Here is a 26,845-nt window from a genome sequence, read left to right on the forward strand (position 1 = left end):
CAGGGCAGAAGCTGACTTGCCCCAATCCAGGCCAAGACCCCAGAATGGAAATTAGACATAAAACCAGGCACTTGGAGACACTGTAGATCACCTAAATCCACAGCTAATCACAAAAGCTCATTTTAGTCAACAGTTTTCACCCTTCTTAAAGCAATTTCTTCTCAGAACTGAAAAAAGGTAGGCTAGCTTGAAAATATGTAGTTTTCCTGCTGCATGTCATCCTCTGGGGAATTAGCCAAGTTGTAATGAGATGTTCAGAGCAGACAGGGGAGGTAATAGAAAGCTCGGATAATCTATATTATGGCTAATACACTGCAACAAGATAGCCAAGAAACACTATTACTAAGGCATATAAAATTCAGTGCAAAGAGGAGAAAATCATTAACACACCCAGCACTCCAAAAACCCACTGGCTTTTTGTCTCTTTTTACCCCTTGAGTGCTAGGCCTGACTACCAGAGTGACCTGGTAGTCAGGGAGGGAGACAGCACTGAGCATTTGATGTAAGTGCAGGCTGTGGTCAATGCTCCCCATTACTAGAGATCCCAAATCTGATGTCAGTCTAATCCCATGAGCTGTACAGGAAGGAAGTCAGTGTATACATGTGTATGCACAGGCAAAAAAAGGTAAAAGAGAACCCTGTAAATCTAGTAAGACATCAGCAGTTGTCCTGAACAAACATTGTTTGGAGTATAAATTTACAAGGATAATTACCAACGCATTACACCAAGTGAAGTAACTTTCTTGTTAGCACAATTTGGCAGATGTGTGTCACATGGAAAGTGAAACAGCTGAAACTGTGACAGGTTGCTGAAAAATGGCTGGTTTCCTAAGCACCCAGTCCTCTGAGTCTGTACCATAATCTTGTTCTTAAAATGACAACAACAACAAACAAGCAAAGAAAAAGTTTCCACTGCAGAAACTGCTGGCTTGCTAAAATCTACGAAGTGAATTTTCAGTGCCTAAGTGTGGAGAGACTGTTAGGGTCTGTGTCATTAGACCACGCTACCACAGGAGAGCGATCTGGATCTGAATCCTGTCTCTCCTGTCTACCAGTCCCAGGTTCTTGGGAAAGTGAGTTACTTCTATGAGCCTCCATTTCCTTATAAAATGGAGATAATAATCTCTAACATATACTGTTGTCATGAGCAGAAAAAATTGTGTATAGAGTATTTTGTACAGTGTCTGGCAAATAATAAGTGTTCAAGGAAATGGTGTTAAGTAGACCTGCTTAACTAAACATCATCCTTGGCTGCATAATGCAGAGGTGACTACCCATGTATTTTCCTTTTTTCAAAAAAGAAGTGGGCTAGGCGTGGTGGCTCACACCTGTAATCCCAGCACTTTGGGAGGCCAAGGAAGGTGGATCACCTGAGGTCAGGAGTTCGAGATCAGTCTGGCCAACACGGTGAAACCCCATCTCTACTAAAAATACAAAAATTAGCCAGGTGTTATGGCACGTGCCTATAAGCCCAGCTACTTGGGAGGCTAAGGCAGGAGAATCACTTGAACCCAAGAGGCAGAGGTTGCAGTGAGCCTATCATACCATTGCACTGCAGCCTGGGCAACAGAGTGAGACTCTTGTCTCAAAAAAAAAAAAAAAAGAGAAAGAGAGAGACAGAAGAGAGAAGAAGAAGAAGGGAAAGAGATAAGAGAGAAGAGAAAGAGAAGAAAGACAGAGAGAGAAAGTGACAGAGAGAAAAAAAGAAAGAGAGAGAGAGAGATCACCTGACTCTCAGAAGGTGGGAAGAGAAAAGAGGCGGTAATAATTGAAGTTTTCCCTGGAGACTATACCCAAGAAATTGTGCTTTCCATAGACGAATCATTTTGGGAAAAACCAAAAAACAAACAAACAAACAAAACCCAACTGTTTATCCTTACTATATACCACCATGCCACCAGAACTATTTTCTTTCAGGTAAGAAGTTGCAGGGAAATCTCATATTTGAAAGCCTTTTGTGAGTCCATAAAATGGGGCCCATTTCCCAAATGACCACTCTTAGCAAATTTTCCGTAATGGATATAACAAGGTATTTTGATTGACAAAGTGGCTCATCTCTCCCTCCCTCTAAGAGAAGGAAATCAAATCATGTCCTAAGCATGGTGCATCTGGTTATTTTGTGAGCCCCAAGGCTCACAAAAATGCTGTAAGTAAGCACTGCCTAGGAAATACATGCAGTTAAGGCTGAAACAGTTCCAGAAGAGAAAAGATCTTAAATCCTTTTCTGTGACATGAGAAAGTACCTCAAATTCTAATTAAGATGAAGCAATTAGCCACCCACAGATCCTTAACACTGCTTCCCATGGCCAGGCAATCATCTCTATTAAAATCCATTTTAAAGTAAGGAACAAACCCAAAGCTCCACAGGCACACACTTCCCACAAATCAATTACCCCCTTAGACACATTCCTTAAATACTCTCAGGAAAACTCTGCCTGCCGGGAGGGCTTTTATGAAAGGACTCCATCAGACATGATGAGGCTGTTGCAAAAAAGGAGGTACCAAGCAGCAAATGTGACAATTTGAGGTAATAAAACCCACTCACAAAGCGGGATGCTGAATCTCTGGTCAGCTGGACAAAGCAAGGCAAGCTGAAGCCTCAGGTTTCCCTGGTCAGTATAACAATTTGTCAACTCCATCCTAAAGGAGTACATCAAGTGAAACAGTTTCCGCCTACTGAAACAAGAATCCAAGAGTTTTTACATGTGCTCAGACCTGTCTAAACTGAAGTTTCACCAGAGGACTGTCTTCTCACACCTCAATTTGTCATTGAAGTGCCCACAGGGTGCACTTGGCAGTTTCACAATGAGTCCAATCCACTCAAACTTGTTTGCTTTCTCCATCCCAGTTAGGTCCCTTCCTACATAAGACTCCCTTTAATGAGGGGAATTCATTGTTGTCTGCAGCCACAAGTTGCTTCTACACTCAGCAATAGAACAGCTATGCAACAGGCAGTAAGTCAATAAGATCGAAGTATCTTTCTCAAGAACTAAGGTTGTTTCTCAATCCAATAAAGTTACTCCAATAACCTATTACTTCTCAACTGAACAAGAGCCTTTCTTCCCTCTGTGTCTGTGGATATTTTTTTGAGTTGGAAAATTTCCCATCAAGCAAGACATCAAAAATGTTGATCTAGACCATCACTGTCCAGATGATTAAATTTAAATTTTTCCTAGGAGCTACTTTTAAAAGGAAAATGAAACAAATTAAATTAATTCTAAGAGAATATTTTGCTTAACCGATACTTCCCAGAAATATTACCATTTCAATATACATCAATATCAAACACAATTAATGAGATGTTTTGCATTCATTTTTCATACATTCTTTTTCTCATACTATATTAGACTATGCTGAGCTAGAGCTACATTCAAATTGACATGTAGCGAGATGGATATAGTTAATAATACTGTAATGCCTACAGGAAATTTGCTGGGAGAGCAGATTTCAAGTGCTTTCACCAAAAAAAAGTAATGATATAAAGGAATGGATATGTTAATTTGCTTCACTGTCATAATCATTTCACTATATCAAAACATCTCATTGTATACCTTAAATATATATAATTTTTATTAAAAAGAAAAAAATTGACATGAAAAGACTTCCATAACTCACTCGTCTATGAATAGTTTACCGAAGTGTGTATGCAGCAAGGTCTCATTTTAAGTTTATAAAAATCTGTATGTATTCAGATATGCAAAGAAAATAGTCTGTAAGGGAAGACACCAACAGTATTAGTAGTTATCTCTGAGAGGTAGAATTATGGATATGGATAGTCTTTACTTTCTAATTTGCACTCTTTTGCATTTTCTAAATTTTTTTGCAGTAAGCACATACTGCTTTAATTATCAAAGTAACTATAAGCCTAGTCTTTAAAAAAATCTCTCCCTTGTTTTAAGTTATTATTCCCCTGATCCTGCTGGCACTATAGCCATTGCCCTACTTCCAGCTAACAGAAGAGATGGCCAAACAGCATGACCTTACCACCCCCACCCAGCACTGTCATACTTACAGCCAATCATCATGATGGCCACTGCAAAGATCTTCTCAATGTCTGTGGATGGGGCGATGTTCCCAAAGCCCACACTGGTGAGGCTGGTCATTGTGAAATACAACGAGGAGATGTAGACAGAATTCTTGCTGGGACCACCTTCCCACTTCCCTGAGCCAGACCCATTAAACTGGTAAGGGGTGCCAATGTCCATCGCTAGTTGGTACAGCCAGCTGTTGTTGCGGATTGTCTTGGTGTCCTCGTCAAAGATCTCATAGTCCCCAATGCTGTACCAGATGCAGGCCATCCAGTGTGCAGCCAGCCCAAACACACACACCAGCAGGACCAGCACAGCAGCTCCATATTCAATGTAGTGGTCCAGCTTACGGGCCACTCGCCCAAGACGGAGCAGCCGGACAACTTTTAGAGAGCTGAACAGGCTGCTGATGCCCTGGGAGAAGAGGAACACAGCGTCAGGGCCAAAGAACCAAAGATACTACTCTCGTCCCCTCTGCCCCACTTGGGCCATTATTTTAAGCATAGTATATTTCCGCGAGATGCAATATTATGCAACCCTTAAAAAAAGTAAAATTAGAATTTTATTCCAAGATGTATGAAATGAAAATTCCCATTAGCATTTTCTACTTCCATTAAAAAGCAAGTAAGCAAGCAGACAAAACAAATAGAATTAGAATTATATTGTACATAATAAACAAATATATGTGGGCATCTTTCCATATCATTACTTACTTTAAAAAATTTCAAGGGTTGTGTAATATTTCATCTCATGGAAATGAGATATTGCATAATATGAAAAAATTTTAAGGGTTGCATAACATTTATTTCATATTGCATAACATTTCATCCAAATTATATTGTGCATAAGCATGCAAATATATATGTGCTGAAAATGGTTGGGAAGTACACCAAAATATTAATAGAGGTTATTGCTGCATTAGCAAGTTATGAAATTACAGGCAACTTTATATTTTGTATATATTTTTGTTATATTTACTTAATTTCTATAATATTATTTATAATTTTAAAAAATAAGTTTATAAATTTAAAAACAAATACAGTTTTTGAAAAGCTAAAAATAAAGAAATAGCTGAGAAGAATCAAAAACTGAGATTCTGTTTCCTCAGAAACATTATAAATTCTTAGAAGGCCATATCACTTCTGTCAGGCCAGGGATTATACAATCAGACACCACCTACTTAAACACAATCAGTGAAGGAATCTAAAAGCTAGAAGGAACCTTCTGATTTCACCTGGTCAAGCCTCTTCCCTTCTGGCTAGCATCCACCGATCACACCAGGCCAGGTCTATTCTCCAAATAGTAGTTTTCTTTTTTTTTTCTTTTTTTTTTTTTTTTTTGAGACGGAGTCTCGCTCTCAAGCCTGTAATCCCAGCACTTTGGGAGGCCGAGACGGGCGGATCACGAGGTCAGGAGATAGAGACCATCCTGGCTAACACAGTGAAACCTTGTCTCTACTAAAAAAATACAAAAAGCTAGCCGGGCGAGGTGGCGGACGTCTGTAGTCCCGGCTACTCGGGAGGCTGAGGCAGGAGAACAGTAGTTTTCTAGGGAACAGCATTGTGGTAGTGAAAAAAACACTTGAGTACAAACCTAGAAAATGGGGTCTGAGACCAACATAAACCACTAACTTGCTGTGAATTTGGATAATTCAGTTACCTCTCGGTTCTCTTCTTTAGACAATGGGAGGTGGGTTGAGGCTTTCTAAGTCTTCTCCATACACTAACATACTCTTTTTTTTTTTTTTTAACATACTCTTATTACCAAATAAGAAACATATTGCAGAAGCCATATCATTTAAAACCCCAAACCTAAGGTGTTCTAATGTGATTCCAAGATGTATGCAAGTGAAGTTTCTGTTAGCTTTTTTCTACCTCCATTACAAAGCAAATAAACAAGCAAACAAAACAGACATTTGAGTCAAGACTTTGTCCTCCCTTATATAGCAAAAATCCAAGAAAGGATGATGTCCTTCACCAAGTAGACTGAATTACTTTTCATTATTTTAAACACAAACAGTTTCAATGTTACTGCTATTCTCTCTTGTCCACTGTCCCTTTAATAACAACACTCCAAGGGTCAAGTTATGTCACAGACAAAAGGAAAATGTACAAATGCTTTTTGATGAACCTATGCCAGAGATCCACCAAGAGGCTTTTCCTCTTCCTAGATACACAGTTAAACTATATTTTGCAGCTTCTTCCATCTGGGTAGTTCCTGGGGACTAGTTCTTGCCAATGGAATGTGAGGTGAAATATGTCACTTCTAGGCCATGGCAGTTAATAAGTGTGCTTTCTCTACACGCTTCTCCTCCTCTAGCACATCTTCCAGGTGAGTCTAGCATGACTGTGAGGCCACGCATTGAATGAAGGTGGACCCATAGCATGAAAAGAGCCTGGGTCCCAGAAGGACTATTTGGAACATCCCTTCCCCCAAAATCAATTTGAATTGTATTGTGATGTAAATGAGAAAGAAACCTCTGAAATAAGCCACTGGAACTTTGGGGAACATTTGTTACAGCAGCTAGTATTTGCCTTCCCTGACAAATACAGAACCCCTCTGTCACATGAACACATAAACCATACGTAGCATAGCCTTGTCAATACAGACCATACATCAGGTTGCCACACAAATTATTTTTGTTGAGGTGAGGATGGAAGAGGTGAGATTTATTGCCCTTTAAAAAAAAACTGACAAGTTTGTAGCCATAAAACATTCAACCATTCTTGTCCAACATACACCAACAAATGGCTAGATGCAAGAATAAGAATAGATTTTTGTAGGCCAAGGAACTACATCTCCAGGGTCAGTCTCGTCCAAACCGTTTTTAACAAACCTTACTTTTGGCATGCCCAGTATTCCTCCTCTGGGTCTTTTTTTTCCCATCTGTGTTTTTCTCAAAAACCCACTATGTAAAAAGGGCTGAGAAAATTCCTTATACTAAGGCACAAAAGACTAATGAGGATAAATGGATATCCTTTCTTTATAGGCATTTACATTCTAACAGAGGAGAAAACCTTGGGAAACCAACTTCCAACAGTGGAATTAAAAGTACCCACAGCCTGCATGGAGGAGATATTTTGGGAGGCAAAGGAGTGTTTTTGATGACTCAGAAATCAAACACCACATAAGCAGCCACCTACTCTCCACCTCTTCATAAGGAGGTCCCTGAAATCATCTTTCAAACAGTTCTACTCTGAAGCAGAACTTACTGCCCAGGGCAAAACGGCCTTGTCAGTTTTCCTTACTTGTATTCAGTTCAAAGCAACATTTATGTAGAATCCAGAATGTACTCTTTGTGCTAATGCTATAGAGAAGAGATTAAACCGACAGTATCTTTTTCTTCTTGTTCACTATTGTATCTCCAACACCTAGAATATGGAAGGTGCTCAATAGGGAGAAAATGAGGAAGAATCAAAAGCATAATAATAGTGAGAGATACAAGACATGATAACTGAAAATATATTTCTGCCTAATAATTGCAGAATCGGAGAGCTAAGAGGGAGCATAGAATTCACCTAGGCCAATTCCTCTGAGTTCAGCAATGTCTTCTAGACCACCTTTAAGAAATGGTCATCCAGCCTCTCCTAGACCACTCCCACTCCTACTACCTCTGAAGAGCAGACTTCTGTGGCAGTCATTCATAGAGATAAACTGCCACTGGGGGTCCCATCATCTTTCGTATCTCCCTCTTACTTCGTCCTTTCTCCATCCTTCCTCAGTGGCCACCACAGTCCATGCAATTACTACCCAAAGGCCATGCTATCCTCTAGCCATACACTCAAAGTGTTGCAAGCATCCCACATTGTGGAGGCACAATTGCACGACTGTGCCTGCTCAGACTGGTCCTTCAGTCCAGAATGCTCAGCATTCCTGTTTTGCATACTAGTGAGTCTTCAGGTTTGTCACCAACTCCAAACAAGCACCAACTCCTCCATGTGTCCATAAGTATTCTATATTCGTTATCACTTGAACACTTTGCCTTGCATTAATTTCCTGTACCTGTTTCCCCAACTACATCAGGAACAATACCTTTCTGAAGGCAGAAGCCACTTTTTATTCATTTTAGAAGCCCCGTGTATTCAGCATGTGTTGTGTTGAATAACGTCCCCACAAAAATCCATGTCCTTCCTAGAGCCTCAGAATATGAACTCATTTGGAAAAAGGATCATTGCAGGTATAGTTAGCTAAGACGAGGTCATACTGAAATAGGGTAGATCTTTAATCCAGTATTACTGGTGTCCTTATAAGAAGAGAAGAGATGGATACAGAGGGAAAATAGCATGTAACAGATGCAGATACAAGGACTGGAGTGATGCAGATACAGATTGGAGGGAGGTATCTTCAAGTTAAGGAATGCCAAAAATTGCCATCATTCCTAGAGGCTAAGAGAAAGGCGTGCAATAGATTCTCCCCATGGCTCTGCCAACACCTTGATTTTAGCCTTCTAGCCTCCAGAACTGTAAGAGAATAAATTTATGCAGTAACATGCTACAGCAGCCCTAGGGAATGAATACACCCATACAAGGTCTAGCACCCAGTACCTTTGCAGAAAGGGTCTTCAATATTTTCTAAACTAAATTGAAGTTTGAATTATTAGACAATTCTTTCTTGTTGTAAAGAGCCCCTGAAACAATAAAAAACAAGCATTTTTTTTATTGTGTTGTTTATCTACGTGTACACTGATACTCGACTACACGGTTGTTGTGTAAGTTCTCTTTTACTGCATTAGCAGCTGGAATTCTAGTTGTTTAAAAGCATTTTAAGCTATTAATTTGAGATTTTTTTCTTTACTTGCCTGAGTTCAGTAAACGAGATAAATAAAAAAGAATACTCCAAACATTTTTATTTTATTTTAGTACACTAAAAACATGAGACTTCTTGCATCAGAAAACACACCTCACCCCTTGGCTGTCAGAGCTTCTGCACACTGTGGAACCAGGGACTGTCCTACACCTGGGACATATTACCACCAGCAACGCTGTCTCCATGACCAGTGGAGCCACTGTACACGATGTGCACTTTCAGGGTTTGAGAACCAGCCTGACAGGCAGCTCCAACCCCCAGAAAAGCCACATAACTGCCTCCACTAACAACTGTAGTCTAGGCCACTGAGGCACTCACAGATACCATTGACGTTGATTACAGCCAAAACAAAAACAACAAACAAACAAAAAATCTATTTGGAGACTACACTCCTGCACTCACCCAGATGAAAGCCAAAGTGCTCTACCCAACTGATGCTACAGGATATACTTACAGAAAAGAGTCCTTCCCTACAAAAGCCACTCCATAAAACCGGAAGAGGTAACGATTCTACCAGATGCACAGATATCAATGTAAGAACACAGGAAACATGAAAAAGCAAGAATGCATGACACCACTAAAGGAACACAATAATTCTCCAGTAACAGACCCAAAAGAAAAGGAAATCTATAAAATGTCTAAAAAGGAATTCAGAATAATGCTCTTAAAGAAACTCAGTGAGGATCCACTGGGATTAAGATGGCAGACAGGAGGCAGGACTAGCTTGCAGCTCCCACTTGGATGGACAGAACAGTGTGTGGAGACTCACACTGTGAACTTTTGCTCCAAGAACTACTGCAGGAATATACCAGCAAAGCCAAGAAAATCCACAGACCCTCTGAAGGAACTTGAATCACTGCTACAGGTTCCTTGATATGCCAAAAACCTGTGAGTCGGCTTGCTTTCTCAGTGGGGAGGCTCGTGGCCTCAGGCAGGTTCTTAGCCCTGGTTACCTGCTTCCTGGAAATAGAGTCGGTGCTGTTAGGGGAGTCATGGTGAGAGTGAGACCAGCCTTTAGGACTGAGGGCTGTATGGGAGCAGGGTGAAGCCTGTGACTGCCAGCTTTCTCCTACTTCCCTGGTGACCTGTATGACTCTGCACAGATAGCCATCATCCCCCTGGGAATATAATTCCACTGGACTGGGAACCACACTCCCAACCCCCACAGCAACTGCAGCAAGCCCCACACAAGGAGAGACTGAACTCAGACATGCCTATCCCTGACCCCAGCTGGTGGTCTTTCTCTACCCGCCCTGGTAGCCAAAGACAAAGGTCATAATCTCTTGGGAGCCCTATGGTACTGCCCACCACCTGAGAAACCTGAATACTTAACCAGGTGTCCCTGGGCAAGTTTTTATCCTCCCTAAAGGACTGCAGCTGATGCAGTCTTAAAAGTGCCATCTCCTGGCTGGAGGCCAACCAACACAAAAAATAGCACACTCAACAAAAATACAACCTCACACCTGTAATCCCAGCACTTTGGGAGACCGAGGTGGGTGAATCACCTGAGGTCAGGAGTTTGAGACCAGCCTGGCAAACATGATGAAACCCCATCTATACTGAAAATACAAAAAATTAACCAGGCATGGTGGCAGGTGCCTGTAATGCCAGCTACTCAGGAGGCTAAGGCAGGTGAATCGCTTGAACCCAGGAGGTGGAGGTTGCAGTGAGCTGAGATCGCACCATTGCACTCCAGCCTGGACATCAAGAGCAAAACTACATCTCAAAAAATGCACGCATGCACACACACACACGCGCGTGCACACACACAGCTAAGGATCCTCAGAGTCCACTTCAATCCTCTGCTACCTCCACTGGGGCAGGCAGTGGTATCCATGGCTGTAAGACCTCAAGATGGATCACATCACAGGACTCTTTGCCAACACTCCCCAGTATGATCTCGGAGCCCAGTAGCTCCACTGGGTGACCAGACCCAGAAGAGCAAAAACAATCCCTGCAGTTTTGCTCTCAGGAAGCCCCATTCCTAGGGAAAGTGGGAGAACACTGTATCAAGGGAGCACTCTATGGGACAAAAGAATCTGAACAGCAGCCCTTGAATCCCAGAACTTCCCTCTGACATAGTAAACCCAAATAAGAAGGAACCAGCAAAACAATTCTGGCAATATGACAAAACAAGCTTCCGTGACACCCCAAAAGATCATACCAGCTCACCAGCAATGGATCCAAACCAAGACAAAACTTCTGAATTGCCAGAAAAAGAATTCAGGAGGTCGATTATTAAGCTAATCAAGAAGGCACCAGAGAAAGGTGAAGTCCAACTTAAAGAAATCAAAAACATGATACAGGATATGAAACGAGACTTCTTCAGTGAAATAGACAGCATAAATTAAAAAACAATCACAACTTCTGGAAATGAAAGACACACTTAGAGAAATGCAAAATGCACTGCAAAGTCTCAGGATAGAATTGAACAAGCAGGAGAAAGAACTTCAGAGTCTGAAGACAAGGCTTTCAAATTAGCCCAATCCAACAAAGAAAAAGAAAAAAGAATTTTAAAAAATGAACAAAACCTCCAAGAAATTTGGGACTATGTTAAACATCCAAACCTAAGAATAATTGGTATTCCTGAGGAAGAAGAGAAATCTAGAAGTTTGGAAACCATATTTGAGGGAATAATCGAGAAAAACTTCCCCAGCCTTGCTAGAGCTCTAGACATCCAAATAATAGAAGCTCAAAGAACACCAAGAGGAGTCACTGGAAAAAAGGTCATTGCCTAAACACACAGTCATCAGGTTATCTAAAGCCAAGACAAAGGAAAGAATCTTAAAACCTGTGAGGCAAAAGCATCAGGTAACCTATAAAGGAAAACCTATCAGCTTAACAGCAGATTTCTTAGCAGAAACCCTACAAACTTGAATGAACTGGGATCCTATTTTTAGCCTCCTTAAACAAAACAATTGTCAGCCAAAAATTTTGTATCCAGCAAAACTAAGCTTCATAAATGAAGGTAAGATGCAATCTTTTCCATATAAACAAATGCTGAGAGAATTCACCATTACCAAGTCATCACTACAAGAACTGCTTAAAGGAGCTCTAAATCTTGAAACAAATCCTTGAAATACACCAAAATAGAACCTCCTTAAAGCACAAATCTCACAGGACCTATATAACAATAACACAATGGAAAAAAAAAGATATTCAGGCAATAAATATATGATGAATAGAATAATATCTCAAATCTCACTCAATACTAACATTGAATGTAAATGACCTAAAGGCTCCACTTAAAAGATACAGAATGGCAGAATGGATAAGAATTCACCAACCAAATTTCTGATGTCTTCAGGAGACTCACCTAACACATAGGGACTCACATAAATTTAAGGTAAAGAGGTGGAAAAAGATATTCTATGCAAATGGTCAACAAAAGTGAGCAGGAGTGGCTATTCTTGTATCAGACAAAACAAACTTTAAAACAACAGCAGTTAAAAAAAGACAAAAGGGGCAACATATAATGATAAAAAGGCCTTGTCCAACAGGAAAATATGACAATTCTAAATATATATGCACCTAACACTGAAGCTCCCAAATTTATAAAACAATTAGTACTAGACTTAAGAAATGAGATAGATGGCAACACAATAATAGTGGGGGACTTTAATACTCCACTGACAATACTAGATAGGTCATCAAGACAGAAAGTCAACGAAGAAGCTTAAACTGTACCCTACCACAAATAAACTTAACAGATATTTACACAACATTGTAACCAACAACTGCAGAATACACATTCAGCACATGGAACATTCTCCAAGATAGACCATATGATAGGACACAAGTCTCAGTAAATTTAAGAAAATCTAAATTATATCAAGTACTCCCTCAAACCACAGTGGAATAAAATTGGAAATGAACTCCAAAAGGAACCCTCAAAACCATGCAAATACATGGAAATTAAATAACCTGCTCCTGAATGATCATTGGGTCAAAAATGAAATCCAGAAGAAAATTTAAAACTTCTTTGAACTGAACGATAATAGTGAAACAACCTATCAAAACCTCTGGGATATAGCAAGAGCAGTGTTACGATGGAAGTTCATAGCCTTAAGTGTCTACATCAAAAAGTCTGAAAGAGCACAAATAGACAACCTAAGGTCACACCTTACAGAACTGCACAAACAAGAACAATCCAAACCCAAACCCAAACCCAGCAGAAAAGAAACAACAAAGATAGAGCAGAACTAAATGAAACAAACAAAAAGAATGAAACAAAATGATGGTTCTTTGAAAAGATAAAATTGATGGACCATTAGCAAGATTAACCAAAAAAGAAAAGACCCAAATAAGCTCAATTACAAATGAAACGGGAGATACTACAATTAATACCACAGAAATACAAAAGACTATTCAACACTACTGTGAAAACCTTTATGCACATAAAGTAGAAAACCTAGAGGAGATGAATAAATTCCTGGAAAAATACAATCTTCCTAGATTTAACCAGGAAGATACAGAATCTCTGAACAGATCAATAATAAGTAGCGAGATGGAAATAATTTAAAAATTTCTGACAAGAAAAAGTCAAGGGCCAGATGGATTCACAGCTGAATTCTATCAGATATTCAGAGAATTTATATCAATCTACTGACACTATTCCAAAAGATAGAGAAAGAGGGAATCCTCCTTAAGTTATTCTGTGAAGCCAGTATAACCCTACTACCAAAATCAGGGAAGGACATGACCAAAAAAGAAAACTGCAGGCCAATATCCCTGATGAACATAGATTAAAAAATCCTCAACAAAATACTAGTGAACAGAATCCAACATCATATTAAAAAGATAATCCACCACGATCAAGTGGGTTTCATACCAGAGACACAGGGATGGTTTAACATACACAAGTCAATAAATGTGATACACCACATAAACAGAATTAAAAACAAAAATCACATGATCATCTCAATAGATGCAGAAAAGGCATTTGACAAAATTCATCATCGCTTTATGATTAAAACTCTCAGCAAAATCTGCATAGAAGGAACACACCTTAAGGTAATAAAAGCCATCTATGACAAACCACAGCCAACATCATACAGAACAGGGAAAAGAAAGCATTCCCCCATGAGAACTGGAACAAGACAAGGATGCCCACTTTCACCACTTCTATTCTGATAGTCTTAGCCAGAGCAATCAGACAAGAGATAAATCAAGGGCATCCAAATCAATAAAGAGGGACTCAAACTGTCACTGTTTGCTGATGATATAATCATATACCTAGAAAATCCTAAAAAGACTCATCCAAAAAGCTCCTAGAACTGATAAAAGCATTCAGCAAATTTTCCAGATACAAAATTAATGTACGCAAATCAGTAGCGCTTTTATTCACCAACAGCAATCAAGCTGAGAATTAAATCAAGAACTGAATCCCTTTCACAATAACCGCAAAAAAAAAAAAAGTAAAATACATAGAAATATACCTAACCAAGGAGGTGAAAGACCTCTACAAGGAAAACTACAAAACACTGCTGAAAGAAATCATAGACGACACAGACAAATGGAAATACATCCAATGCTCATGGATGGGTAGAATCAATATCATGAAAATGACCATATTATCAAAAGCAATCTATAAATTCAATGCAATTCCCATCAAAATACCACCATCATTCTTCACAGAACTAGAAAAAAAATCCTAAAATTCTTATGGAATAAAAGAGAGCCCATATAGCCAAAGCAAGACTAAGCAAAAAGAAAAAATTGGGAGGCATCAGATTACCTAACTGCAAACTACATTATAAGGCCATAGTCACCAAAATAGCATGGTACTGGTATAAAAATAAGCACATAGACCAATGGAATAGAATAAGGAACACAGAAGTAAACCCAAATACTTACAGCCAACCAATCTTTGACAAAGCAAACAAAAAATAAAGTGGGGAAAAGACACCTTATTCAACAAATGGTGCTGAGATAACTGGCAAGCCACATGTAGAAGAATAAAACTGAATCCTCATCTCTTACCTTATACAAAAATCAACTCAAGATGGATCAAGGACTTAAATTTAAGATCCGAAACCATAAAGAGTCTAGAAGATAACATTGGAAAAACACTTCTAGACATTGACTTAGGCAAAGACTTCATGACCAAGAACCCAAAAGCAAATGCAACAAAAACAAAGATAAATAGGTAGGACTTAATTAAACTAAAAAGCTTCTGCACAGCAAAAGAAATAAGCAGCAGAGTTAACAGACAACCCACAGAGTGGGAGAAAATCTTCACAATCTATACATCTGACAAAGGACTAATATCCAGAATCTACAAAGAACTCAAACAAATCAACAAGAAAAAAACAATCTCATCAAAAAGTGGGCTAAGGACATAAATAGACAATTCTCAAAAGAAGATATACAAATGGCCAACAAGCATATGGAAAAATGCTAAACATTACTATTTACAGGGAAACCACAATGCATACTTCACTCCTACAGAATGGCCATAATAAAAAAATCAAAAATAATAGACATTGGCAAGGATACAGTGAAAAGGGAACACTTTCACACTGTTGGTGAGGCTGTAAGCTAGTATAACCACTATAGAAAACAGTGTGGAGATTCCTTAAAGAACTGAAAGTAGATCTACCATTTGATCTAGCAATCCCACTACTAGGTATCTACCCAGAGGAAAAGAAGTCATTATACGAAAAAGATACTTGCACACACGTTCATTGCAGCACAATTGCAAAAAAAAAGAACCAGCCCAAAAGCATGTCAATCAACAAGTGGATAAAGTGTGCTGAATATATATGCCATGGAATACTACTCAGCTATAAAAAAGAATAAAATAATGGCATTCACAGCAACCTGGATGGAATTAGAGACTATTATTCTAAATGAAGTAACTCAAGAATGGAAAAACAAACATTGTATGTTCTCGCTCATATGTAGGAGCTAAGCTATGAGGATGCAAAGGCATAAGAATGATACATTGGACTTTGGAGACTCAGGGGAAAGGGTGGGAGTAGTAAGGGATAAAAGACCAGATATTGGGTACAGTGTACACTGCTCTGGTGATGGGTGCACCAAAATCTCAGAAATCACCACTAAAGAACTTGTTCATGTAACCAAACACAAACTGTTCCCCAGAAACCTAATAAAATTTTTAAAAAATTAAAACAAAATAAACTCAGTGAGATATAGAAGAATACAGATAGATAATTCAGCAAAAATAAGAAAAACAACTCATGATCCAAATGAGAAATTCAACAAAGAGATAGATACCATAAAAGAGAACAAAACAGAAATCTTGGAGGTGAACTCAGTGAACGAAATAAAAAATACAATCCAGAGTGTCAACAACAGACCTAGTTCAAGCAGAAGAAACAATTTCTGAACTTGAGACGAGCCTCTTGAAGTAATCCAGAGGACAAACGAATAAAAAGTAATGAAGAAAGTCTATGGGACACCATTAAGTTAATAAATTTTTACATTATGTAAATTCAAGAAGGTGAAAAGACACTTAAGAAAACCTACTTAATGAAATAATAGTTGGAAACGTCCCATATCTTGGGAGAGATATGGACATCCACCCACATCCAGGAAGTTCGACGGTCCCCAAATAGATTCAACCCAATAAGGGTTATCTGTGAGGCACATTATAGTCAAACTGTTAGAAGTCAAAGATAGAATTCTAAAAACAGCAAGAGAAAAAGCTTCAAGTCACATACCAGGGAATCACTATTTCTTATGAGAAATGCTTAAGAGAGTCCAACATCTAGAAATGAAAGGATAACTACTATGATAAAAACATATGAAAGTATAAAACTCACTGGCTGAGGAGATATGCAAATGAGAATGAAAAAGAAATTAAACCTTGTCACTACAGAAAACCACCAAACCACAAAGATAAACAGTGAAAGAGGAAACGAAGAATATCTAAATCACCAAAATAACAAAAATGACAGAAGTACTAACCTATCAATAATAATCTTGAATGTGAATGTATTATATTACCCAATTAAAAGATATACACTGCATGAATGAATAAAAAACCAAGACCCAACTACACACTACCTAAAAGAAACCCACTTCACCTGTAAAAATACACAGACTGAAAAAGAAAGGATGGAAAAAAAATATTCCATGCAAACAGAAATCAAAACCAAGCAGGAGTAGCACACTTACATAAGAAAAAATAAACCCTAAGCCAAAAACTGTAAAAAGAGACAAAAAAGTTCCTTATATAATGATCAAAGAATTAATTTAGCAAGGCAACATAATAATTGTAAATATATAGGCACCCAACACTGGAGCTCTCATATATATAAAGCAAATATTACCAGATCTAAAAGAAAAGATAGACCCCAATAAAATACAAGTTGGTGACTTCAACATCCCACTCTCAGCATTAGATAGATCATTTAGACAGAAAATCAACAAAGAAACATCAGATTTAAACTGTACTACCAACCAAACAGACCTCATAGACATTTACCCACATTTCATCAAACAGTCACAGAATACATATTTCTCTTATTAGCAAAAGGAACATTTTCCAGGATAGATCATGTGTTAGGCCACAGAATAAGTCATGAGAAGTTTTTAAAAATTAAATCATATCAAGTATCTTTTCATACCACAACTGAATAAAATTAGAAATCAATAAATACAGCAACTTTGAAAACTATACAAATACATAGAAATTAAACAACATGCTCCTAAATGACCAATGGATCTCTAAAGAAATTAAGAAGGAAATTTAAAATTTTCTTAAAACAAGTGAAAACAGAAACACAACATACCAAAAACAATGGGATATGGCAAAGGTAATACTAAGCAGGAAGGTTATAGCAATAAACAGCTACATCAAAAAAGCAGAAATACATTGAATAAGCAGCCTCACAGCGAACTTCAAGGAAGTAGAAAAGCAAGAACAAATGAAACAAAATTAGTAGAAGGAAAGAAGCAACAAGAATCAGAACAAAAATAAATGAAATAGAGACTTAAAAACATACAAAAAAAATGAAAAGTTGGTTTTGTCAAAAGATAAGCAAAATCAACAAACCATTAGCTAAACCAACTAAGAAAAAAAGAGATAGGACCCAAATAAATAAAATCAGAAATGAAAAAGGTGACATTACAATGGATAACACAGAAATAGAAAGGATCATTAGAGACTATTATAAACAGGAACCATCACACTGACTTCAAAATTTACTACAAAGCTATAGTAACCAAAACAGCATAGTACTGGCATTAAAACAGACACATAGACCAATGGATAGAAAAAAGAACCCAGAAATAAACCCATGTATTTACATCCAACTTATTTTCAAAAAAGGTCCCAAGGACATACATTGGGGAAAGGACAGTCTCTTCAATAAATGATGTTGGGGAAACAGGATATCCATATACAGAAGGATGAAACTAGACTCCTATCTCTCACCACATGCAAAAACCAACTCAAAATGGATTAAAGACTTACATGTAAGACTAGAAATTATGAAACTACTGTAAGAAAACTTATGGAAAATGCTTCAGGACATTAGTCTGGGAAAAGATTTTATGGGTAACACCTCAAAAGTAAAGGTAGCAAAAGCCAGAAGAGACAAATGGGATTATATAAAACTACAAAGCTTCTGTAAAGCAAAGGAAACAATCCACAGAGTGAAGAGACAACCTAAAGAATGGATTTGTAAACTCTTCATCCAACAAGGATGAATATCCTTAAATAACATCTAGAATATACAAGGAACTCAAAAGCAAAACATTCAAAATAATCTGCTTAAGAATTGGCAGATGGGCTGGACGCGGTGGCTCACACCTGTAATCCCAGCACTTTGGGAGGCCAAGGTGGACAGATCATGAGGTCAGGAGTTCCAGACCAGCCTGGCCAATATGGCACCAAAAATACAAAAATTAGCTGGGCATGGTGGCTCGTGCCTATAGTCCCAGCTACTCGGGAGGCTGAGGCAGAAGAATCGCTTGAACCCAGGAGGTGGACGTTGCAATGAGCCAAGATGGTGCCATTGCACTACTCCAGCCTGGGTAACAGAGCAAGACTCCGTCTCAAAAAAAAAAAAAAAAAGAATTGGCAGATGATCTAAAAAGTATATGAAAAAATGCTCAACATCATTAATCATTAGGGAAATGTAAATCAAAACCACAATGAGATACCATCTCATTCCAGTTAGAATGGCTACTATCAAAAAGATAAAAAGTAACAATTGCTAGTGAGGATGAGATGAAAAAGGAACTCTTGTACACTACTGGTAGCAATATAAATGGGTTCAGTCACTATAAACAACAGTAAGGAAGTTCTTCAGAAAACTAAAAATAGAACCATCATATGATCCAGATATCCCAATGCTGGGTTATGCCCAAAGGAAAGGGAATTAGTATGTCAAAGAGATAGCTGCACTCATGTTTACTATAGCACTGTTCACAATAGCTAAGATATGGAATTTACCTTAGTGTCATCAACAGATAAATGGACAAAGAAAATGTCACACACACACACACACAAATACTATTCAGCCATAAAAAAAAATAAAATAAAATCCTGTCATTTGCAGGATGACAAATGGATGAGCCTGGAACACATTATGTTAAATGAAATGAACCAGGCACAAAAAGACAAATAATACATGTTCACACTCATATATGGAAGGTAAAAAGGTTTTCTCATAGAGGTAGAGAGCAAAAACAATGGTTACCAGAGACTGAAAAGCGGGGAGAGAATAGGGAGAGTTCAGTTATTAGATACAAAATTACAACTTGAGAGGAGCAATAAATTCTAGTATCCTATAGCACTGCAGGGTGACTACAGTTAATAACTTATTATATGTTTTTAAACAGCTAAAAGAGTTCCTAGCACAAAGAAGTGATAAATGCTTGAGGTGATTGATATGCTTAATACACTGATTTGACCAGTACACATTGTATACATGTATTGAAAATCACACTGTACCCCATAAAAATGAACTGCTATGTGCCAATTAAAAATAATTTTAAAAGAAAACCTACCTCACATTTCAAATAATTCCATAGAGTTCTTTAACACAAACTTGCCATTATGAACAATCAAGAATTTCAAGCTGGATCAACATGGGTGAAGAGACAGTGAGAACCTATTTTAGTGAGCTTTATCCCTGAAGGCCAACATCTATGACTGGAGAGAATGCGCTGGTAAATCTCAGTAACCTCTGTTACAGTTATACTGATGCAATTCAAATTGAAATGGAAATTTAGCAATTATTAGATTCATCTGTGTGCAAGCTAGCAAATTTTAGCCATTCACTTGGCCTAAATAAAGCATTCCCTTAAACTGGGCTTTACATTGTCTTCTCATCTAACCAGGTTCCCCAACTCTCTGCTCAATTTTATTTTTTCTGTCACAGACAGGGAAATAACAGTCACAGACTGACGATAATGTGTTGCTGAAAAGAACCACTCAGTCTTTCAGGTTGATAGATAGTTCTGACAGGCTTCCAGGTCTGTATGGAGACACAATCGCATCCATAGCAAATTCTGCAGGAAAACTTTTTTTAAAGTTTCCTGATTGCTTTCAACCCCGTATTACTCATTACTACTCTTTCCCTGCATCCTCCTCCAGCTAAAGACCTCCTTTTCAATGCTTCCCTCTGAGACCTCTGGAACTCATCTTCATGTGTAGAGAAATTCCCAACCTCAACATCTTCATAGGTTGTTCTCACCACCTTCTTGCTTTAGTTGAAACCTGGCTTTCCCCCAGCACCCTGCTTTTTTTCCCTCTTCTCCCTTACATCCTGGAGTTAATAGTAGAGAGTTTTCAAGCTCCACACTCAAAAACCAAAATTCGCCTCTCCCTTAACATTCATGCCATTGAGCAATACCACATCCTCATTACAGCTATCTAAGTATGAATGGGTGACATCTGTTTAATGCTTACCAATATGCCAGAAATTAGACTCAGTATTTTCATTAATTATCTTGCATACCAATTTCTTGGCCCCTCCCTTATAGCCCCTGAATCTTTTCTCCTGGCTCCCCAGCCAATCTCCTGCTGTCAGTATGGGAAACTTTAATGTCCATGAGGAAAAATCATTCAACACTCTATTCTTTGACCTCCTCATTGCCAATGATCTTTACCTTTACTCCACATTATCACTGGAAACCACGCCAACTCTGAAATATTTACATATGAGCATTCTACACAATGAGTGCAACTTTCCATTCCTCCCACTCTTTTCCACTTATCGCCATCCTACCTAATTTTTGGCTTCTCTTTGATATCTCTATTCCTCATCTCTTTTTATTTTTCCAGCTATCAACTCTGTAGATTCCACTTCCTTTTGTATCACACTAGACTCTGTTAGTTACATCACTTCGAGTACTCTCTTCCCACCGCTCTAACAACCTTGCTCCTTGCCCTCCTGCCACATTTGCCCTGCCAAACTTCCTAACATTCCTTTCTAAAACTACAGTCAACACACAACGGCTCAATTCCTCATTTACCACTTATTTTTCCATCCATCGCAATCAGATGTTCACTCTCACCGCTTCTCATTTTCTACCTTCCCAAGGGTTACCAATGACTTTCTAATTGTTGTACGTCCAGCACTTGACACTTATAATGAACATTTGACATTCTGTATGGCCACACGGTATCTCAACTATCTTCCCGTGTTTGAGGAATCATCACCTTACAAGGTATATCCTGTCTCCTACCACACAAGCTAAGCATGCCAGAATACCTGCTTTCCCATGTAACTACAGTATGAGCACATGATCTAGAATTGGCCCATCAGAGGTACCCACCCCAGTAACTGAATAGTACCTAATGGAGGAACTACACAAGACCCTTTTGGTTAGAACATGGCAGTATTGCTAGTTCCCAGAGGCGGTGGATCGTGTTCTGGAAATGATATTCAATGTCCCCTGATGGTTTTATCAGCTGTGTATGTTACAGGTCCATGTCCAGTAGCAGCAGCAGTGGTATATTCCTGTTACTCATTCTACAACATGATTTGGGGCATTGTTCCTGGCCACATAGCCTCCAAATGTTTTCCTGGTCTTTCCAAAAGCTCTGTGAGTTCCTAATATCCTTTTAATAACCTTTTTCCTCCTTACATTAACCAGATTTGAACGCTGACTACTACAACAATTGAGAAAAGATTATCCTCCCTTGGTTCCCAAAGCACCTCTCTTTATGTGAAATTGTTCCCTAAGGCTTTCTCTAGACCTTCTTCTCTTCTCAATATAGCCCCTTTCCCTGGGCAGCTGCATCCATTAATGTGGCTTTAACCACCATCTATTCACTAATGACCTGCAAATCTACCTTTTCAATCCAGGCATTCCTCCTGACCTCAAGACCTCTAAGGGAATGTCCCTGGAATGACCCTTGGGCATGTCGCTGGAATGTCCATGGTTTTGGCATGTCTAACTCTCATTCTATCTCCTATCCTCTAACTTGGAGAATGTGCTGTGGGTCTATAATCTCTCAAGTACAAAACCAGGTATCATCATCTTAGTTGGTCATGCAAGCATTTCTTCACTGAATGTCCTTTTAAGAAGGGCAATGTTAAGCCTATTGGTATTCCAATGGGAAATTTTGCTGCCATTTGGATAAAAATGGGAAATAAATTATTTTCTTATCTATACATATAATATCTCTAGAAATACATGTTAAATACTGGAAATATTGATTGTCCCCAAGAAGAAAGACTTTCTTACTGTATATGCTCTTTTGAACATTGTGCTATGTGAATTTACTTATTCAGTTTTTAAATTGTTATAAAAATAATTAAATAAAAGTTTAGAAATACAACACAACCCCACTTAAACTAGGCAATATCTCCCTCTGTCTTCTAGATAAAATTCCTTTAGTTTAGCAAATGAGACCCTTCGTAATTTAATCCTTGGCAGCCTCATCTCTCACTCCTTCTTTCCCAGGAACCTCTCTAGTCATATCAGATTATTTGTGGTTCCACAATAACACTGTGCCTTCACTCATGCTGTTTCTTCTGTCTCAAACACTGTTGCATTGGTTGTCTGCCTGGAAAACTCCTACCCATCCTCAGATACATTTCTCAATATCCCAGTGGGAAGATGAGTCACAACATCTTTATTAATAAAAAATTATCACTGTATAAAGTATGCAAGTAGTTTATCTTTTAAAATAAATATTAGTGTGGATTTGACCTTATCTCAAGAATAGTATCACTCCCTGACTTGAATTCTAATTGGCTTTCTTGACTGTAGAGAAAGGAGTACGAATATGGCAGTATCTTAGAAACTGTGAATCAGATATCAATTATAGGAACGTAACTTTCCATGTGGTCTTTATAGACAAAAAAATGAGAACTGCTAGTCTAAGATGCAACACAGTTTCCTCTCTGTGAAGCCCCCTAATCCCCATAGGCAGAGTTGTACATGCCCTCCTCTAGGCTCCCATGAATGGTTCTTCATTCATTCTTTCAACAAATAATTCCTGCACACCTAGTACAAGCCACGCACAGTTTCAAGCACTAATAAACCAGTCTTGGTGACAAGACCAAAATCCTTGCCCTTTTGGAACTTTCATTTGACTGCAGGGATATAAGAAAAGTAATGTTTTGTTATATGACAATAAGGTGAAAAATTAGGCAGGAAATGAAAATATAGGGTGCCAAAAAGAGGGATGATGGTCATTGTTAAATAGGGTTGTGAAGGAAAACTCTTCACTGAGATGTTAGCATTAAAGGCCCAACAGAGGGGAGAGTGGAAGCCACAAAAGAATCTAAGTGAAGCATGTTCCAGACAGAAGGATCGGGAAGTGCAAGATGTCCTGAGGCTGGATTGGCATTTGTCACACTGTCTTTCTATTAGGCTGACAGGCTTTTGAGGTCAGGAAACACACCTTTGGTGAGAATAATCAATATTTATTGAGTGGTTTCTGACTGCCAGGCACAGAAGGCATTTTACATGCAGTAACTCACTTAATCATCATGACCTTTTGAGGTAAGGATATTATATACCCAACTTACAGTTGAAGAAACAGATACACAGCATCATTTGTCCAATACAGCATAGGTAGAAAGCAGCACAGCTGGAATCTGAACTCAGATCAACTGACCCCCAAGTATACATTCTTAACCCTTTGCCCTATAGATTCCACCTTTAACAGGCAACCTACAGAATGGGAGAAAATTTTTGCAATCTACTCATCTGACAAAGGGCTAATATCCAGAACCTACAAAGAACTCAAACAAATTTACAAGAAAAAAACAAACAACCCCATCAAAAAGTGGGCAAAGGATATGAACAGACATTTCTCAAAAGAAGACATTCATACAGCCAACAGACACATGAAAAAATGCTCATCATCACTCGCCATCAGAGAAATGCAAATCAAAACCACAATGAGATACCATCTCACACCAGTTAGAATGGCAATCATTAAAAAGTCAGGAAACAACAGGTGCTGGAGAGGATGTGGAGAAATAGGAACACTTTTACACTGTTGGTGGGATTGTAAACTAGTTCAACCATTGTGGAAAACAGTATGGCGATTCCTCAAGGATCTAGAACTAGATGTACCATATGACCCAGCCATCCCATTACTGGGTATATACCCAAAGGATTATAAATCATGCTGCTATAAAGACACATGCACACGTATGTTTATTGCGGCACTATTTACAATAGCAAAGACTTGGAATCAACCCAAATGTCCATCTGTGACAGACTGGATTAAGAAAATGTGGCACATATACACCATGGAATACTATGCAGCCATAAAAAGGATGAGTTTGTGTCCTTTGTAGGGACATGGATGCAGCTGGAAACCATCATTCTTAGCAAACTATCACAAGAACAGAAAACCAAACACCGCATGTTCTCACTCATAGGTGGGAACTGAACAATGAGATCACTTGGACTCAGGAAGGGGAACATCACACACCGGGGCCTATCATGGGGAGGGGGGAGGGAGGAGGGATTGCATTGGGAGTTATACCTGATGTAAATGACGAGTTGATGGGTGCTGACGAGTTGATGGGTGAAGCACACCAACATGGCACAAGTATACATATGTAACAAACCTGCACGTTATGCACATGTACCCTAGAACTTAAAGTATAATAATAATAAAAATAAAATAAAATAAAAATAAATTCTCATCTTTAGAATTCTAGCTCACTGTGGATGCCCAATAAATGTTTGTTGAATGGAAACTTAAACTGTGACTTATAAGAAGTTTTGATGATGGAAAATTAGTGGTCTGTTATAAGGATTTACTGTGTTATTAACAGAGATAGTCTTGTTGGTTGTCTTTATAAAACAGAGATGACTTCAAGAATAAATACTCCTGGCTGGGCGCGGTGGCTCAAGCCTGTAATCCCAGCACTTTGGGAGGCCGAGACGGGTGGATCACGAGGTCAGGAGATCGAGACCATCCTGGCTAACACGATGAAACCCCGTCTCTACTAAAAAATACAAAAAACTAGCAGGGCGAGGTGGCGGGCGCCTGTAGTCCCAGCTACTCGGGAGGCTGAGGCAGGAGAATGGCGTGAACCCGGGAGGCGGAGCTTGCAGTGAGCTGAGATCCGGCCACTGCACTCCAGCCTGGGCGACAGAGCGAGACTCCGTCTCAAAAAAAAAAAAAAAAAAAGAATAAATATTCCACGATGATCCCACTACTCTGAGAACTGCAGAGCCATTACAACTGTATCATGGAATAAATTGGTTTACCAGATTTTATTGGAAGTTACTCAATGAAGCTTAAATATAATTTTCTTCCCTTCCATTGCTTCAACATTTTACTTTAGGCTGGTTTAATTCAATTTGGCAATAATTTCCTGAAAACCTAGGACAGAAAGACACAGCCAAGAGCTACCAGTAATACAAAAACTAGGAAAACACAATTCCCTGCCCTCATGTTGCCTACAATCAGCCACAGAGAAAACACAGCCTGTAAGCCGCAATGCAGCAGCAAGCACAAGTTAGCTGCCATCATTAAGACTGAATTAGCACAAGACCTGTGGGTGTGCATCAAGATTTTCTTCTAGTTTATTTAACAGGTCTGTTGACTGTATTCAGGGGAAGGATGTGGTTACTCAGTGTAAAGAGAGCTTTTAACTAAAAATGGGATAGCTTGCAACCTTCCATTTGTTTAATCCAATAATGTGTCCAAAAGGCACATCTGCAGTCTCCATAGAAAACAATCATTGAAGGAAGTTTACAAATGTTGCTTAAAACCATCCACTTCCTTTCTGTTTACAATTCAAACCATGAAATAAGCTGTGTATTCAGTTGTGATAATGTACGGCTCTTTTTCCTTCTAGAGGCCTGAAAACTGAAATCTTTTTCATTGGCCAAATAAAATCCAAAGGATACAGAAAAGAGAAGCTGGTTTTATCAAACCATATCTCCGTCTTCTCAGAATACAAGTTTGAGGTTTTCTTCTCCCAAGGAAATGAAATTAATCCAAGTAGCCTAGAATCTATTTCTCTCATATTGAAGGAAGCAATACAATCCTGTTGTATTCTGACACTGATGCAGTTAGCCATGCCCTTAATTTACTTTAGGCTAATTTGATTTAAATTCTCCAAGACGACAGTATGTCACGGTCTGGCGGGGGTGAAAACCCCAATGACTTTCATGGGGGATGCATCAATAGGTGCGTTTGCCACTGGGCCCGAGTATACTACTGGTCCACTTATCAGTCCCCTGGGCAGAGCTCTCAATACAGAACAGCACCAACATTAGGAAAGCATCACCTTGACTAGGAAGATTTGAGGAAGCAAGGAAGCGGCTGGGTCTCCTGACCACATGTGCTAACACTACTTACTTCATGCAGAGGGAAAACACAGGTAATTCCCTATGCAATCTAATTTGGCCTTTAAAAAGCATGCATTCCCTCCACAAACAATCCACTTCAGTGGCATCCTTGCCCAACACCAAGCTTCAAGTAAGAAGGTAGAAGCCTCCAAATGTGTAGCCTCCTGACAAGCACCAAGAATTTGTGGTATGATTGCCCTAGGCCTCCACTAGCCGGTGGTGGGAAAGGAGGCAAGGTTTTAAAAAGCTAGTTT

The 26,845-nt window shown here is 38.8% G+C and overlaps 1 protein-coding gene across 1 annotated transcript in view; it reads right to left on the reverse strand.

Annotated features, from left to right (window-relative positions):
- KCNH1 (potassium voltage-gated channel subfamily H member 1) overlaps positions 1–26,845 on the reverse strand; it is a 435,865-nt gene that overhangs the window by 237,107 nt on the left and 171,913 nt on the right. Inside the window, exon 7 of the mRNA XM_033197084.1 lies at positions 4,013–4,442. Coding sequence (XP_033052975.1) covers positions 4,013–4,442 — 430 coding nt within the window. The remainder of the gene's footprint in view (positions 1–4,012; positions 4,443–26,845) is intronic.

This window comes from Trachypithecus francoisi, unplaced genomic scaffold (assembly GCF_009764315.1).
Source record: "Trachypithecus francoisi isolate TF-2019V2 unplaced genomic scaffold, Tfra_2.0 Lachesis_group5, whole genome shotgun sequence".
Classification (NCBI taxonomy): domain Eukaryota; kingdom Metazoa; phylum Chordata; class Mammalia; order Primates; family Cercopithecidae; genus Trachypithecus; species Trachypithecus francoisi.